This window comes from Dipodomys merriami, unplaced genomic scaffold (assembly GCF_024711535.1).
Source record: "Dipodomys merriami isolate MVZ:Mamm:240054 unplaced genomic scaffold, mDipMer1.0.p SCAF_37, whole genome shotgun sequence".
Classification (NCBI taxonomy): Eukaryota; Metazoa; Chordata; class Mammalia; order Rodentia; family Heteromyidae; genus Dipodomys; species Dipodomys merriami.
Window position 1 is genome coordinate 13,144,392 of NW_027205270.1, and position 12,955 is coordinate 13,157,346.

Here is a 12,955-nt window from a genome sequence, read left to right on the forward strand (position 1 = left end):
GATGTTAGTTGGCTCTATAATGAAATCACCGTCACTGAAAAATGATTTAAGCAAGGGTTTCTTCTTCCTATTGCAGTGTTAAAATACTTAAAACCTTACTTTTGTGAAAAGAGTATGCAAGATTGAACATTAACAAGACAGGCCCTTTGTGTTGGAGGAAAGCTATGACTGACATCAAGACAGAACATTAACAAGACAGCCCTTTGTGTTGGTGGAAAGCTATGACTGACAAACAGGACCAAACAAGGCTGTGGGCTTTGACTCTCCTAAAACTGTCCTCATCTGGAGAGGAAGAATCCTTCTTGGATAGAGGAAACAAAACTAATACACAGTATAGGAAGCCATAAGAGAGGAAAAAAAATAAAGAAGGGACCTGGCTCTTTATGAAGACTTCTCCAAAGTTCTGGAGAGCTTCACAGTAGCTTCAGGCTGTGACAGAAATGGTCTATAGTCATGTTTAGTAGTCAGAGCACTAAATGTGGTTCTAAATGTCTTGTGATGAATCCTTTAAAAATGTAAGTCGCTTGAAATAATATGAAGCCAGTGCTAGTGGCTCACTCCTGTAATCCTAGCTACTCAGGAGGCTGAGACCTGAGGATCTCAGTATAAAGCCATCCTGGGCAGAAAAGTCCATGAGACTTTATCTCCAATTAATCACCTAAAAACTCAAAGTGGAGCTGTGGCTCAAAGTGACTTGAGTACAAAACCTCAGGGATAGTGCCTAGGCCCTGAGTTCAAACCCCATACCCGACAAAAAAAATTCACTGTGTATTATACCACATTTTCTTGGTCCATTCATCCATTCAGGGGCGTCTTGGAAATATGGTATATATACATAATAGAATTCTATGCTTCCTTGAGAAAGAATGACATAGCCACATTTGTAAGGAAATGTAAAGACTTGGAAAAAAGAATACTAAGTGAAGTAAACCAGACCCAAAGAAACATAGAATGCATGGTTTCCCTTCATTTGTAATAATTAGAATGTGCCTATAAATCTATTAGTAAACCCAATGGATAGTAAAAGACAAATAATTACTCTTGGACACGATTAATTAAATAGCACTCTAAACATTCACCCAGTAAGACTATTCTTAGGAGAGGCTCACAAGGGCTCAATAGCTATGTGCATATGACCATATAAAATGCTGCTTATTGAAATGAATTCCAACAAATAGAAATAAGAGTTTTTTAGGTTTTTTTTTTTTTTTTGGTCCAGTCGTGGGGCCTGAACTCTGGGCCTGGGCGCTGTCCCTCAGCTCTTCAGCTCAAGGCTAGCACTCTACCACTTGAGCCACAGCACCACTTCCAGCTTTTTTTCTTTTTGCTTATGTGGTGCTGAGGAATTGAACCCAGGGCCTCATGCATGCAAGGCAAGCGCTCTACCACTGAGCCACCTTCACAGCCCGAGGTTTTGTTTTTTAATTGTATGGCTTGCAGATTTTTTTTTCTTTCTTCCTTTGGTTTATTCCCTTTTGATACTTTTAAAAAATTTCTATATACGTTGTATATACTTGTATACAAGTTTATCTGATTTGGAGAGGGGACAGGGAAGCACAGAATGGTGGGACAAAGGGTGAACTAATTCAACAGTGATACTCACTGGACACTATGTTGGAAATAAACTATACAACTTGTGTGGGGGAGATGGGAGGAGAAAAACTGGGAGAGAACGAGGGAGGAGGTAAGGACTGTTTGAAAGGAAATATACTCATTACCTAACATGTAATTGTAACATCTCTGTAAATCACCTTTACAACAATTTTTTTTAAAGAAGCAATGGAGATCATATTGTCCCAAAACTATGACATTCGACCTGCTAATGGGGCAGAATAGTTGGACAGAGGCTGCCTGTCCTTCCAGATGAGAGATGCCAGGCTGATGTGTTTAGAGCAGAAAGGAAAAATGCTCTTCTGTGAGGCAAGGGTTTGGGTGGATGGCTTCTGCATTCCTGTCTTCAGTGGAATAAATAAGCAGTGGCCATGTTGGCAATTAGAGGGTTAGCAAGAGGACACGAGGAGTGGAACTTCCTGATCTCTACTTGGCTCAATCCCCGGGATATCAATGCACCTTATATTCTTTCTTTCTTTAATTTTTGTCGGTTGTGCGGCTTGAACTCTGGGCTTGGGCGCTGTCCCTCAGCTCTTCAGCTCAAGGCTAGTACTCTACCATTTGAGCCACAGCACCATTTCCTGTTTTCTGAGTGGTTTATTGGAGATAAGAGTCTCACGGATTTTCCTGCCTGGGCTGGCTTTGAACTGAGATCCTCAGATCTCAGCCTCCAGAGGAGCTAGGATTACATGCATGAGCCACCGGTGCTTGGCTTCTATTTTTTTTATGCCAGTGTGAACTGAGCCCACATGACCACTGAGGGGGTGCCCACCACTTAAGCAAGTTGTTTGAGGAGGTATCAACTTGGCTTTTAAAAGTTAAATTGCTAAACTGGGCACCAGTGGCTCACGCCTGTAATCCTAGTTATTCAGGAGGCTAATATCTGGGGATCAGGGTTCAAAGCCAGCCCTGGCAGGAAAATCCATGAGACCCTTATCTCTAATAAACCACTCAGAAAACAGGAAATGGTGCTGTGGCTCAAGTGGTAGAGCTCTAGCCTTGAGGTGAAGAGCTGAGGGACAGCGCCCAAGCCCAGAGTTCAAGCCCCACAACCAATAAAATAAAAGTTAAATTGCTTGTTTTGGGGGAGGGGCAAAGGGGAAGTGCAGAAAGGATGGAAGTTGCAGTCATGCTACTCAGTATACATTATGTGGCAAATGATATATGTAATTTGTGGGCAAGAACAGAAAGAGGAAATGGGGAAAGCAAAGGGATGACACTGTCCAAAAAATAAATGTGCTCATTATGAAATGATAACTCCTCTGAATAACACCTTAATAATAACACTAAAATTATATTTTAAAAAACCAAAGCAAAAAAAAAATTGCCAGGTGCTGATGGTTCACACCTATAATTGTAGCTACTCAGAGGGCTGAGATCTGAGGATCATGATTCAAAGCCAGCCTGGGCAGGAAAGTCCGTGAGCTCTCTGATTAGCTACAAAGAAAGAAAGAAAAGAAGTGAAGCTGTAGTTTCAAGTGGTAGATTGCTAGCCTTGAACATAAAATCTCAGGGGCCACACCCAGGCTGAGTTTAAGCCCCAGGTCTGGTGCATACATGCACGCACACACACATACATCCTAAGTTAACTGGGTGCCAGTGGTTCATGCCTGTAATACTAGCTACTCAGTAGGCTGAGATCTGAGGATCTTGGTGCAAAGCCAGGTTATCCAGGAAAGTCTATGAGAATCTCATGTCTAATTAACTACCAAAACGCCACAAGTGGAGCTGCAGCTCAAGTAGTAGAGCACAAACCTTAAGTGAAAAAGCTTAGGGACAAAGCCCAGGCCCTGAGTTCAAGGCCTAGCACATACAAAGAAGTTAAAATTAAATCCTATTATATAGTACTGAGAGGTGGAGCTATACGGTGTCAGTCTAGGAAGCAGTGTGCCATCTTCCCTAGACTCAATGTTCAGTTTCATACTCATAACAGCTGGGACATTTTTCAACCTAATTAAAAAAAAATAATAGAGTATGTTACAGAGCAAAACCAAAATCTATACAAATTTTTGAAAGAGACAGAGTCAGCCCTTTGGAGCTCAGCCTCAGGGACTCCACATCCAATGCCACACCCAGCCCCTTCACCCTGCCTGGGTCAAGGAGGGTAGATGCTAGAATGGGCTGGGACAAAGCCACCCTGGGGCTGCATAGCAGTGGAAGGACTTGAGCAATGAATGAGGAGATGACAGCAGTGACAGGGCACAGCAGAGAGTAAGGAGAGAGAGAGAACACAGGCCTGACACCAGAGACACTGAGCCACTAAGAGAGCGGTGACCCCAAGTCTGTTGGCGGGGTAAAGACACTGACACTACTGCCTCTCCAGCAGAATGCATCACAGTTTGTGGATCTGGCACCCTAATTCTCTGCCCCCACCTGTAGCATCTGCAGGGAGGTCTCTGCTTAGCGGGAGCATCCAGTATCATCACGAAGTATTTAGAGACTTCTTTCCCCCAAATAAATCAGCCAGACCACGGGAGTCCTCAAAAAACCTTTTATTCTTTTCTTTTGACCAGCACACTGTCTGGTCCCCTGTCACACAGGCATTCGAGAATCTTTTTTTTTTCCTTTTAAATAAGCAATTTGTAACACTGGGAGGATTTCATTTCAGTATTTCTGAAAATGATTTTGAAAATGATTATTCCTAGAAGGGACTCACCCCCCATGACGTGGGTAAGGTTTGTCTGCACTGGAATAAACCACTTCATCAGCAAACGTCTCAGAAGCCACCTTAGTCAGCGACTGTCTCAGAGAACTTAAGTGCTTTGGAAGGGCAATTAAAAAAACAAACAAAAAAACCCCACTCAAGACCAAAAGTCAAGAGTTGTCCTAACTGCTGGGAAGACTGTGGCATGTTCAGTCCAGGGCAGCTTCACAGGACTCAGAGGACACAGAATGTGTCCCTTCCTCACCAGGGATACCCAGGACAGCTCCCCTGGCTGAGTCTTCAGCAGAGGATGGACCAACAGACTTTGAACTTGGCTCACTGGCCTGGGCCTCCTGCAGCTGGCTTAGCTAAGGAGCTGTATGTAACTCTGAAGCACGCTCTCCATGGGTTCACCAGATGGAGCAGCAGAGAACCAGAATCAGGCAATCCGGGCCATCATCAAAGGAGTGGAGACTCCCCTTTTCCTACCACTTCATTACCTGCCATTCAACACACACTCGGCATGGACAGACCTTTTACAATTTAAATTATTTTCTCAAAAATACAATAAAACATCATTCTACACAATTCTCTTTGCGGGTCCAATTCCATCCTGAAAATGAACTTGTAAGATTTTATACAAAAACAAACACTGATTTCAAATAAATAGAAAAGTGAAGGATGAGCTGACCCGCCCCCCTTTTTGTGCCAGTATTGATACTTGAACTCAGGACCAGAGCACTGTCCCTGAGCTTTCTCCCTCAAGGCTGGCACTCTATCACTTGAGCCACAGTCCTACTTCCAGCCTTTTGGTTGCTATTGGAGAGATAAGAGTCTCACAAACTTTCCTCCCTGGGCTGGTTTTGAATCTAGATTCTCAGATCTCAGCCTCCTGAGTACCAAGAGTGCCTCACTTATTTTTGTTGTTTTTAAATTAAAAGGTAAAAACACCAGCTGCATCACAAAGTATTTGCAGGATGAAACACATCAAGAAGGCTCTTTGGCACAGCCTTCAAGTCACAGCTGCATTTCCAAGTGAGGTTTGCTGGGTTCAGAATTCACAATGGATGCCCCCACTGAGATCCTTCACTACACCCTCTTTGATGAGCTTCAGGAGGAACTTGGTCTCCGTGGTCACATTATGCATGGTCTGCCAGTCCATGGCTGCCATGCACTGATTGCCAAAGTAGTGTAAGGGTGTTCTGGGTTGGTTGAGATCGTATCCAAAACCTACCAAGCTGACTTCATCACACAGATGTGTGGCTAACACCACAGCTATAATGCCCATGGTGGGGACATTCTGGAGGGAAAAAAAAGAACATAGACCAAATTAGAAAAAAAAATTCTAAGTACAATTCACCGCTGTGCAGGTACTGTACATATTAGACAAGCATAAAAGCTGTTCTGAGGTTGCCATTTGATATATCAGTTAATTTTACCTGTCAGAGAATTTTAAAATCTAATTCTCAAGTTAGGAAATATCTAAAATATGATCTGTGATGTGAGTACATCCTCAAGAGGCAGCTCAGCAGTTTGTGTACTACAATAGAGTTTCTTTGTAAAGCTTCTGCCTACAGTGGCTAGAAGCACAAAGCAAGCCCAAGACTACTGCCTGCCTTGCCTGCCCACCCACCTTTCCACCTTCCTTCCTTCTCCCATTCTTCTCTTTGGTGCAAGTTGCCAATGTTTGAACTCAGGGCCTCCAGCTAGCTCAGCTTGCATTCTCAGATGGGACTTGACCATTTGAAATGTTCCTCTAGCCTGACATTTTATTGTTTATTTTGGAGACAGGAATCTCCAGGACTTTTCTGCCTGGGCTAGTACCAAATCTTGATTCTCTAAATCTCAGCCTCCAGAGTAACTAGTATTAGAAGAACAAGCCACTGGCACCCAGCTAAGCAATCTCTTAATGATGAACATTTTAGCTCTTTTTTAAATATTTTTTTATTGTAAAGAAACTGTAGAGAGGCATTACAGTTACATGAGTAAGGTAATGAGTACATTTCCTATCGAGCATTGTTACCCCCTCATTTTGGCTCTTTTTAGTCCTTTCTTACTAATCTCATGGTGAATATCCTTTAATATCAGATGCTGTAGATTTCTCTACTCTCAAATTTTTACAGTAAAATTTCTGGATCAAAGGCATACATGTAATATATATATTTTTTTATTTTTATTTTTTTGTTAGTCATGGGGCTTCAACTCTGGGCCTGGCCTCTGACCCTGAGCTCTTCAGATCAAGGTGAGTGCTCTACCACTCGAGCCATAGCACTACTTCGTATATTTATGTATTCTAAAAAATCTTTTTGGCTTTTTAAGAAAGGGTCTCAGCCAGACACTGGTGGCTCACATCTATAATCCTAGCTACTCAGGAGGCTGAGATCTGAGGATTATGGTTTGAAGTGAACCTGAGCAGGAAAGTCAGTGAGACCCTTATCTCTAATTAACCATGAAAAAGCCTCAAGTAGAACTGTGGCTAAAATGGTAGAATGCCAGCCTTGGATGAAAAAGCTAAGGGACAAAACCCTGTCCCTGAGGTCAAGCTCTAGTATTGGCATTTAAAAAAAAGGAGTCTCACTATGTTGCCCAGGCTGATCTCCTCCTGTCTGAACTTAAGTGGGATTACAGGTGCATACACCTTGCCTGTCCAAGATAACTTATATATAAATTAGATTTATATTGTTAAATCATCCTCCAGAAAAAGTGCTAAGTAGAAGTCACAGAGGGAGAAAGGCCAATTCAACCATGAGAAACCTAGAGGTCAAGTTATACTGTGAATAAACATGGATGGAGAGACTAATAATGACTAGTAGAGATGATCTGGCTACACAGCTGAACTCATACAATGAGACAAGAACATGACGCATGAATATATCTCCTCTTGAACAGAGAGAACAGTTAACTTTGAGATGGATTAAAAAGATTACCTTATCTCGGCCCCAGAATCTTGACTGAGGCTCAGAGTATTGAAGGATGTCAAAAGCAGTCTCTCTGATAATAACCGGATTCAAAATCCTGAAATGTTTTGGCTGCAATGGTATTTTTTCAGCCACCTGCTTCCAAAAGAAGAGTCGTACCCAAAATGGCTAAGGGAAGAAAGCAATCAATCAGTATTTAGTAAAGTCAGCCTGTCAGTAGAGGGTGAGGAAGCATTTCTTGCTAATAGGGCCAAGGTCATGGGCACAACCCCGTATGATCTTGTGCCCTGCATTATGCAACATAGTCATTTTGATCAATGGAAATCTAGTACCTTGACTCAAAAAAGAACTCTGAAAGAATTACAAAGGCAATACTGGCCAAGGATAGAAACTGTAGAAGTAGTTTTTGGTTGTGTGAGGAAGAAACTTCTCAGGGAATGTCCTAAGTTAGGAAGCCTTTTTCCTATGTGTGGCCATCATTTTGTTCAAGACAGGGCAATTTAAGGATATTAAGTGCTGTGAGTGTTCTGCCAGGTGGACCTTCTCCTTGTATTTGCTCTCTACTGACTATTTCCTAGTCCCATAAAGTTGAGTGGTAACTGACTGCAACTCATATCCTATGGGCTTCATTTTTGTACAAGAACTTCTATCCAATAAAACCTAGAAGACCATGACAACTTGTTCAGAGTCAAGCTTTGGAGAGATATGAAGAAAGGAGAGTATGTTCCATCAGTTTTGCAGACAGCCAATTTGTGATCTTTTACAAAAATATACATATACTTCTTGACTGTGAGATCTGAAATTTAGATAAATGTAATGGCATGTAATTCTAAAGTAATCTAATTGATTATTGTAAAGACCCAACCAAACTAGGGCCATTTCCTCCACGCTGGCCCCTCTGGCAGGCTTTGAATTTACTTCAACAAGATGAATGACTGAAGCATTCTGGAGAATGGCTTTGGAACTGTATGCCTATTGGCTATCTTCAACAACAGTTTACATTTATCCAAGCAAATCTCAATTCTAGAACTAATCCAAACTCTAAAATTAAGGTGGTGATCTCAATCTTAGTGATAGAAATCTCGGTTTATCCAAAGCTGACATTCCTATTAAGTAATGATCACCATGTTTACATGCTACTCCAAGTCAGATTCGGAAAGCAATGTGCAGCAAGGTATTCTGTGGGGTTTCCATTGGAAGACAACACAAAAGTAAATATTCCTCGGTGTCCATAATTATAATTTAAGAATCTTTCACTTGTCACTAAAGCACATTTGACTGAGGAAGTACTTACCAGGCTCTCATTTTTTACCATTGCTTGAAGCCAGTTGAGGTCAACACTTTTAAATAAAACAGCAACAAATAAGTCATTGGCATAATATTCAGCCTCAGACAGGGGTGCACCTTCTGGGTAAGTCATCCTTATAGTAGTTTTATTCCCAACATGCTCAGAATATCCTTCAACTGGTGCACTGTTTAACCTATTCAAATCAAAAGAACACAAATACAGTAACCAAGCAAGCCATCATGTGGCATCCCAGGTCTCACTGCAATTCCATCACTGTTCTATTTGCTTCACACATTCCATCTCCACAGAAGTGCGCTGTACTACATCCATTATCCCAGTGAGGCAACAGAGGGAGGCACAAGCAGTTAGCAGACTTGCCCCAAATCACAAAGGTACCAAGTGAATGCATCATTACTTTTTGGATCAAGGGTCTGGAGTGGTGGATTCCATCATCATCCCTCATTAACTAGACATTTCTCCACTTCCTCTACTGCTAATATCAAGGCCTTAGACTCCCAGACTAGAAACCTTAGTGCTTTCTGATATAACTGTCAAACTGTCAGAAAATTTTGCCATTTGCTTTTTCAGTATGTCTCTCAGACTAACATTCTGGCATCACTTCACTTTCTGTGTATCACCCCAGGCTACAACCTTCATACCCTCTGAACCCAGCCTCATCCCTCCTTTCCCCAGTTTTTAATCCACCTGTCTACCATTGCTAGAAAAATTGAGTTAGGACTCAGCTCTCACTGAGGCCCTGACTCTGCACATTGCAGGGTGGAGCCAGCTAATCAATTCAAGGTATTAAGGACCTGAAAAGCATCCCTTAGAGCCAATGATCCTGCTTTGAAGAATTCCTCCAAGGAAATAACCAGAGTTGTACACAAAGGGACATAAATAAGAATTTGCAAAGCATTTTAAAGTAACAAAAACAAAAAAAATCCAGAAACAATCCCACTAAGAATGCTTAATGACATCAGAAACTATTTATAACAGTAAGTAAAAACTACCTTATGAAACTAGAAATGCCAGCAGCCAGGCACTGGTAGCTCACGCCTATAATCCTAGCTATTAAGGAGGCTGAGATCTGAGGATCACAATGTGAAGCCAGCCTGGAAAAAGCTGTGAGACTCTTAACCTCCAATTAACAACAAAAAGTTGGAAGTAGGCTCAGGGTCAACACCCAGGCCCTGAGTTCAAGCCCAGGACAGGCACACAAAAAAAAGAAAAAAAGCCAGAAGTGGAGCCATAGCTCGCGTGATATGGTGCTAGTTTTGAGTGAAAGTGCCAAGCAAGAGTTAGAGACCCTGAGTTTAAGCCCCAATACTGATACTATCACAAATATATGTACTCAGAAGTACGTGTCTAAAATAAAAGTTAAAAAAAGAGCAAACAACACTAGTGATTATACTTCCTTAGATTTTTATAATTGTTAATAATTAATCATAGTTTACCTTTATAATTGAAAAAGACGTTTTTTGGGTGTGTGGTTGGGATTGAACTCATGGTAGGCAATTGCTCTACACTTGGAAAAATACATTTTAAATATTTATTTGTTTATTGCTGATACTGTGTTTTGAATTCAGGGCCTCATTCTTGTTTGGCTTGTTTACTAACCTGGCAAGCTACCACTTGAGCCACACCCCCAGACCAGCTTTTAGCTGGTTATTTTGGAGAAAGTCTCAAGGACTTTTCTGCCAGGGCTGGCTTTGAACCACAATCTTCTGGATCTCACTCTTTTTGAGTAGTTAGGATTACACGTCAGCCAGCAGCATGCAGCTGGAAAAACAATTTTTTCTCTCTCTTTTTTTTTTTTTTGGGTCCGGTCGTGGGGCTTGAACTCTGGGCCTGAGCGCTGTCCCTCAGCTCTTCAGCTCAAGGCTAGCGCTCTACCACTTGAGCCACAGCGCCACTTCCAGCTTTTTTCTTTTTGCTTATGTAGTGCTGAGGAATCGAACCCAGGGCCTCATGCATGCAAGGCAAGCACTCTACCACTGAGCCACTTTCCCAGCCCTGGAAAAACAATTTTTAAAAAGTTCAATGCCTGTGGGGTTGAATTTATTTTTTTAATTAATTAATTTTTTTTTGTATGTTCTCTATCCAAGCCAATACTGTCTTCCAGGGTTCACTAGCTTTAAGCCCTGCTTCTGAAGTCTAGTATCCCCCTAATGTCATTCTCTTACTGCATCATTCTGTGTCACCCTGCTTGGCAGCCTTGCTCTGCTAGCTCACCTGAATCTACCTATTGTTCCAAACCTCCTCTTACAGGCTTTGTCAATAATTATGTTCCACAGCATGCCCCTCAAATGTGCAACCACTATGGCACAGTTTGGGCATGGGATCATTTTGTATTTGTTCCAACTTCTCAAACAACAAATCCCTTGAGGTCAGGGACCTTGAAGATATGAAGGCCGTTCATTGTCTCTGGAGCCGCACTAAGCCAGGCAATGGACAGACTAGAGAAGAAAGGCTGGTTTTAAAGGCAAAGGTACCTTATCACAACATCAAACTGGTTCAGGGTGTGGCCCAGTTCTAGTCCATGCAGTATTCCACCACTTCCAATAACCACGCACCGCCTACACTGCTTGGCTTGCAAGTGCTTGGGGAAGTCGTGCTCAGGCAATACATCCAGGAGCTCCTGGACTTTGCTGGAGAACTTCCGGAATCCGAAAGGGGGGTCATACTCGTCCTTGCTTTCACTCACTTTGGGAGCCTTCTGAACGAAAGGCACCAAGTCCACGTCGTATCTGTGCTCAAATAACAGTGCCATTGCTGACTTCACAAACTTGGGCCGACATTCTTCCTGCAAGACTTGCTGAGCATATTTCTGAGCCCTCTGGAATGGAATCACACAAATCTGAATTTGAATACTGCTCATCATTAGAAATACACTTTTATAGATGACTTTTGTCCTCTGGTGTCTGATGTAGCTCCTTTGTTGACCATTACCTCTTAACATTTGCTTTTCAGAGCTAATTTATGCTCAGGGACAGGAAGAAACCACCAGGGGAGCATTGTGTGATGGGAGAAACTCTGCCAGGTGTTTATTTTATAGCACAGATTGACATGGTAGTCTTAATACTTCACTTTTCAATTGAGCACCAGTGCCTCAGACCTGTACTCCTAGGCTGAGATCTGAGGATCACAGTTCAAAGTCAGTCCAGGCAGGAAAGCTCAAGAAACTCTTATCTCTAATCAAGCACCAAAAAGAAAACAAAAGCTGGAAGTCAAGCTACAGCTCAAGTGGTAGAGTGCCAGCCTCGAGTGAAAAAGCGAAGGAACAGTTCCCAGGCCCTGCATTCAAGTTCAAGCTCTAGCATTAACACACACACACACACACACACACACACACACACACACACACACACACACATTTTTGTTTCATAAAATCCATGCTACAACATGTTTGAGGACAAACAAAAAGACAAATACCATATGACTTCACTTGTACCAGGAATCTAAAGTCAAGTTTATAAAAGCAACAAGTAGATCAGTGTTACCAAGGACTGACTGATAGGGTTGGGGGTGTCTTGCTCAAAGATACAGGTTTCAGTTTTGCAAGATGAAGAAGACCTGGAGGCTAAGTCACAACACTGGGTGTACTAAACATTGACCAACTGTATACTTAAAATGATTAAGACAGTGCACTTTATGTTATATGGCTTTATTTTTAAAACCTCTCTCTCACACACACACAAAACATAACACAAAAAACAAAACACAGGCTTCCTATTTCACATTCTCACCTAAGCAGGGTAAGAAACAGGCCTGTTTATGAGTTAGGGTCATGAATACCACAGAGGTTTAGAAGGCAGATTATCTTAAATGTTATCGGGGAACAATGTCCCGTTAACGCAGAAATGTGCTGGTTTCTGATGCATTTTCCCAGCATGTTCCAGGTTTGTAGCAGCAAGGAACTGCAGCTGACCTCGGGCTTGTCACAACAAACCAGTAGTGGCAGGCTACACGTGCTGTCAGTCATAGGTTAATCTTAGCTCAGTGTGGCAAAATGGTGCCTTGGTACTGTCAGGTTATTCTCCCTAGTCTTTGTGCTTCAGGCCTTTGTCTCTACCTTCAGCAGCCTGGGCTTTGCCCTGAGCATGCAGGCCTCCCCTGCAAGCCTGGGGCTCATATATACATGCCTGAGGGCATATGTGGTATCATGGCTGGTATTTATTCCTAGGATATCATCATGTCTTCTGAATTCTGTCAGTACCTTGAGGATTCTTATTGTTTTGAGTTTTAAATGTTTATCACCCTATTTCTTTTTCTCAGAGCCTTTTTACTCTTACTATCTGATTTTTGTAAAATACATTTTTTTTTTTTTTGTCGGTCGTGGGGCTTGAACTCTGGGCTTGGGCGCTGTCCCTCAGCTCTTCAGCTCAAGGCGAGCGCTCTACCACTTGAGCTACAGCGCCACTTCCGGTTTTCTGGTGATTTATTGGAGATAGGAGTCTCATGGTCTCTCCTGCCTGGGCTGGCTTTGAACCGCGA

The 12,955-nt window shown here is 42.3% G+C and overlaps 1 protein-coding gene across 3 annotated transcripts in view; it reads right to left on the reverse strand.

The window, feature by feature from the left end:
- Positions 1 to 4,088: 4,088 nt before the first annotated feature.
- LOC138804704 (lactosylceramide alpha-2,3-sialyltransferase) overlaps positions 4,089 to 12,955 on the reverse strand; it is a 52,234-nt gene continuing 43,367 nt past the window's right edge. For 2 of the 3 annotated variants that reach the window (XM_069989148.1, XM_069989149.1), the window contains exons 4-7: positions 10,954 to 11,297; positions 8,468 to 8,654; positions 7,183 to 7,341; positions 4,089 to 5,555 (exon numbers count right to left, since the gene is read on the reverse strand). In XM_069989148.1, the coding sequence (XP_069845249.1) occupies positions 5,307 to 5,555; positions 7,183 to 7,341; positions 8,468 to 8,654; positions 10,954 to 11,297 (939 nt within the window). In that variant the 3' untranslated portion in view covers positions 4,089 to 5,306. Of the gene's footprint in view, positions 5,556 to 7,182; positions 7,342 to 8,467; positions 8,655 to 10,953; positions 11,298 to 12,955 lie in introns of those variants that run through there. The other variant, XM_069989150.1, reaches the window with a different exon arrangement.